This window comes from Poromitra crassiceps (genome assembly GCF_964638095.1).
Source record: "Poromitra crassiceps genome assembly, chromosome: 4".
Taxonomy (NCBI): Eukaryota; Metazoa; Chordata; class Actinopteri; order Beryciformes; family Melamphaidae; genus Poromitra; species Poromitra crassiceps.
The window spans coordinates 16,338,231-16,343,661 of record NC_139626.1 but is presented as its reverse complement, the minus strand read 5'-3'; the positions used below and the strand labels follow the sequence as shown (position 1 = coordinate 16,343,661).

The following is a 5,431-nucleotide window of genomic DNA, read 5'->3' as shown; positions in this document are numbered from 1 at the left end:
ATAAAACCGTTAAGATTATACGTTCTGAGTCCCCAGGCTGAAAAAAGTCCTTTGTCTTAAAAGCAAATGGTATTTAACAGTAAGGTATACCTTGTGTTTGCTCTTCTGACCAGAGTTTCATATCAAGATCATTAGCTGGGTTAAGGCAACATTTAATGGTCACAGTATAACACCAAGTCAGTCAACCTTCAGATATCAACCTGTCCATTTAGGAAGCACAAGTGATTGTGAATCCATTTTAGCTGCTTTGGTGCAAATTAAAGTGACAACAGGTGCAATGGAGAGGTCAAAGCAAGACAACCCCCAAAAAGGAAATGCTTTTGCATGTGGTGGCCACAGGCAATTGATCCTTTTCACAGGGGCCATTTTGTGTCGAAAAGGCAGGGTAAACACAGGTGCAAGCAAAACACTAATGAGGGTTTCCAACTTCCACAATTGGAAGTTGGAAACCCTCATTAGTGTGTATTGCTCTCTCCTTATCCTTCCTGACTGATTCTTCTCTAGTTTTGTGCTCTGCCAGTGTCCCTCCCACCACCGGCAGCAGCATGAGGTGGCACCCGCAGCCCAACCAGGCAGTCCAGCCACTCCAGGACAGCACATCCGCACACGCCACTGCAATCAGTCAGGAAGGAGAGAGCAAGTGTCTGTGGCACCACATGCAAAAGCATTCCCTTTTTGGGGGTTGTCTTGCTGTGACCTCTCCATTGCACCTGTTGTCACTTTCATTTGCACCAAAGCAGCTAAAATGGATTCACAATCACTTGTGCTTCCTAAATGGACAGGTTGATATCTGAAGGTTGACTGACTTGGTGTTATACTGTGACCATTAAGTGTTCCCTTAATTTTTTGAGCAGTGTATATTCCATTCCACTGAATCAATATGTGCTGCTGGGTCCCATTAAAATGCAATTGAGCCTTTTTAGCCCAACGGGTGTCTGGCTCACCACCCAGTTATAAGCAATCCTTAACTGATGGCTAGAACGCACAACTGTGGAGGTGAGTAGAAATGGTGGCTCGTTCATTAAAAGCTGCCGAGGGCCACTGAAGATCTTTTCACAGATTTTTTGTTCATTATTATTAGAGATATTCATGAGCAAGTGAACAATAGGGGTCCTAGGGCATCCCGCCTGTGTGAGGGCAGCCATACCTCATGACCGTGGGTTGCTTCTGTCTGATCACTGACAATAATGCCAAAGTGAACGTCACTTCCTGCCTTTCTCTGTGTACCAGCGTCTGAAAAAATATGAATGGTGGTCAACGAGACAGACGTTACTTTTTTTTGGTATCCCGTTTGAATTTTGTCAATTTAATAAAAGATAATATGCATGTCGAGAAAGTCGCAGTTGGTCCTCAAACTGAAACGTAAGGTTTACTTTTGTCAATCGACTACACCTCTCGTACACACAATATTCATTACACCATCGGACTGGTGGGAGAGATGTCATGTATATATATATATATATATATACTGTATAATGATACATGACATCTCTCCCACCAGATGGTGTGATGAATATCACACTTTGTGATATTCACATATACACATCAACTATGTCATATATCATGTTATTTATGAGGGATTTAAAACATCAATGACAGATGAATAGATCTGGGGGCGGGGGCTATTTTTTTTTAAAGAAAATACCGAGGTCATGATCTTGGTGTTCTCAATGGTAGTTACGGCCATGGTTGTGTGTAGTCTTTGTGATTTATAACGTATAGTGCCACAGTTTTACCACAAACTGCGACTTTCTTGACTTACAAAGTGATATTTTACATTGACAAACATAATATGCGTACCCCGGGCCGTGACACAATTCAAACGCGATTATGTTTTCAGACGCTGGTACACAGAGAAAGGCAGGAAGTGACATTCACTTTGGCTCTCAATAATAATAACAAAAAAATAATAATAATAATAATAACAACTGTGGGCTGGTTCTGTCTGATCACTGACAATAATGCTGGACATTTACCAACAGCACTGGAGGAGAAACACGATGATGCTTATGCTAATGACGAGGCAAAACAACACTAGGGAGATGGGAGGAGTGAGTTCAGGGTGAAACCAGGGGACTGTGCTGAATATTTATGAATTCAAGTTATTTTCTTGGCCTAGTCTTTCCTGCGGATCATACATTTTTCATATAGGCTTGCATTACTTTTATAGGAAATACAGCACGTTACTGGTGTCAGCTGTGGGAGACGGGAGACAGGAGAGAGAGAGAGAGAGAGAGAGAGAGAGAGAGAGAGAGAGAGAGAGAGAGAGAGAGAGAGAGAGAGAAGGGCTGGGTTAAAGAAAAGATTGTTCCGATATGAATTGAAAGAACTGATATTGATCTTTTCATGCCTTTTCCTGTGGATGCTTGAAGCTTTAAGCCTGTTTGATTCTTAGTGCAACCAGATCTCTTTCACATCCATGCAAAATTGATATTGTAACTGAAATATCGATATCGAATCGTATCGGAAATCAAATCTGAACCTTGTGTATTGCAATCGTATCCAATCGGGAAATCAGTGGTGATACCCAGCCCTAAAAGAGAGACAGAGAGAGAGAGAGAGAGAGAGAGAGAGAGAGACACACAAAGAGACAGACACACACACACACACACACACACACACACACACACACACACACACACACACACACACACTACTGAGAGAACGAGAGAAAGAGACAGGCAGACAGAGATCTAGAGACAAACACACAGACAGATAGAGAAAGACAGAGAAAGAGAGAGAAAGACAGAGAGAAAGACACAGAGAGAGAGAGAGAGAGAGAGAGAGAGAAAGACAGAGATTGGTGGAAAATATTTTGTGTGTGGATCCAACATACACTGCAGAGAGAAGAGAGGGATGTTGAGGTGAGCCGGGCTTAGATGTTGATGAAGGAAAGGTTGTGTGTGCACATGTGTGTGTGTGTGTGTGTGTGTGTGTGTGTGTGTGTGTGTGTGTGTGAGAGAGAGAGTGTGAGAGAGAGTGTGTGGGTGTGTGAGAGAGTGTGTGGGTGAGAGAGAGAGTGTGAGTGTGTGTGCGTGTGTGACAGAGAGTGAGATAGAGTGTGTGTGTGTGTGTGTGTGTGTGTGTGTGTGTGTGTGTGTGCGTGTGCAGGGGGTGAGGGGTCTTGTGTTGTTTTCTTGTTCTACACACCAGCTCTGGTCAGAGGAGTCTCTCTGCTTTGTCCTGGGCCGTGTGCAGTGCCACGTCTGACCCCTGAAGAGTCCCCAGCTCCAGCGTTTTATCCGTGGGCCCTCCTCCTCCATCATAGCCCATGTTGTCGTGCCCCGACACAGCGCTGCTGCTGCTGTTCTCCCATGTAATCCGAGTGGGGGCATGAGCGGGCACCGTCCCGTGAGCGGGCACCGTCCCGTTCACCTCCTTGCCGTTCCCCAGGCTCTTCTTCTTCTCCCCGGCTTCCAGCGGGCTCATGCCGCTCTTGGACAGCCGCTCTGACAGCTTCCTGGCCCAGTGCGTGAAGTGGATGTCCAGGGTGCCCCGGTCCGCGTCATCTGCGTACACCTATAGTAGTAGTGGTATTAGTAATTTATTTACGTCCTCTTTAACAGTTTTCCAAAATGTATGTAGGCCTACATAGAAATACATAAATAACAATAAAGGCATTAAATGTAATGGAAAATAAAAACAAGAAAATTACCAAAAAGGTTATTACAGTCTATACCATTTTTACATTATCTTCTTGGATTAAAAACAAAACAGAAGCCAAAACATAAACATAAACAAATAAAAAGTTCCAAGTATTTCATATACAATTATAGACTAATGATCATACCTGCTCTTTTTCTTTCCTTTGTATTGTATTAGGCGTATACTTGTTACTTTATTGCATTTGGTTTCTTTTGGATTTCTGTAGCCTACTGTAGGCAAATTGAATGTTATTTGCTGTAGTTGTTTTGTTCTGCTTATTTTTTTACATTATGTATAACAACTTGTTTTCTGGTGTTTGTTATTGTGATGTTTGCTTGATTCAAATAAAATAAAAAATGATCGCAAAATAAAAAATAATGCATACCTCAGTTTTATAGCCTATTTATTTTAAGATACCACCTTATCATTTTTTTGTTTTATTTTTTTGCCAATTGAACTAGGCTACACATTTTTAATTAATTGTCAGAACTATTCCACAACTTTACTCCTTTGACAGATGTAGGCTACATGTATTTTTTTCAATACCTGGATGTTCCCGGTGTACCACAGCAGCCACCAGATCAGGCTGACGAAGATAATGAGCGCACCGGTGTAGATGAGGAAATCCCCGTAGAAGCGGCCGTCCACGTTGAGGTTGGCGAAGATCCCGACGAGCAGCATGGCCAGGCCGCCCATGTCAAACACCACGGCCAGGACGAATAGCGGGCCGCACTTGCCCACGCAGTTGTTGTGGGCCATGCCCTGCCGTGCCGTGCGGCGAAGAGAGGGAGAGAGACTAGCGGCACGGCCGAGCCTGACTGGCTTTTCAGGGCGCACATTTCCTCAGTTTACACCTGTGTGGCGCTCACCTGTGTCCAAACCCCGCCCCCCTTGACCTCATGATAAACAGCGGTGGTGGCTCCAGCCGGAGCCAGTAGGTACAGAGCACGCCCTACAGAGCACGCCCCCTAAGTACAGCACTATCAAACAAACAACTTTAGAGTCCAGGAAGCGCTACTTCCCAAACAAGAAAATGTTACATAATAAATAAAACATATCACCTTCATCCTAAGATGAGCAAGTGGATTTCGCTGTTGTGCAGTACATCCTCTATGTTTCTCTTGTCTATAGCTGAAGGACTCCCCCTAGGGGTTAGAGTGTACTATAGACCAAATCACCGTGACGTCACCATGTAAACAAATTTACTTCCGGGTACCACTTGGGGAAGGCGGCAGGTTTAAATGTGCGTGTTGTCAAATAAATGCTGTCAAACCCTCTCGCTGTTTTCGGCCGACTACTTTCAATTTAAATGGTTAAACGGTTGGTAAACATGCTTGTCCGACGTATCTAGCCTTTCTTCTGTGTTTGTTTTATGTAGTGTTAGATAGCTAATAACGTTTGTTTGTCTGTCAAACTCGCTGTTTTTTTGCAGACTTGTTAACGTTACAGACAGAGCTACTAACCTCGCGTCACCAGGCTCTTCTCGGCGAGAAAGAGCTACTGACGCCACGTTAATTTAATTTAGCGTCAAGTCTACTCTGGTCTGGTCCAACAGGTAAATTAGCTAGTCTGGTCTCCACTAACGTTAGTGAAAGTGTTGTTATGAATGATATTAAACAACAACACAACACGGACGAACCATTTTTGTCTTCTTTGTCTGTTTTTGTCTTCAACACGTCAGTTTGTGCCGTCCACCGCCATTATAATGTGTGGACCCAGGCAGGGGCGGTTCTAGGCCGTTTTTGGGTGGGCTTTAGCCCACCCAAAAATAGTCTCAGCCCACCCA

The 5,431-nt window shown here is 43.9% G+C and overlaps 1 protein-coding gene across 1 annotated transcript; it reads right to left on the bottom strand.

Annotated features, from left to right (window-relative positions):
* Window positions 1-3,159: 3,159 nt before the first annotated feature.
* On the bottom strand, window positions 3,160-4,404 carry LOC310775628 (transmembrane protein 238-like; the record flags this gene model as incomplete). The annotated part of the gene is made up of 2 exons (XM_083635785.1): window positions 3,160-3,519; window positions 4,192-4,404. The coding sequence occupies 2 exons, from the start codon at window positions 4,402-4,404 to the stop codon at window positions 3,160-3,162; spliced, it is 573 nt and encodes a 190-aa protein (XP_083491911.1).
* Between the last annotated feature and the right edge of the window lie 1,027 nt (window positions 4,405-5,431).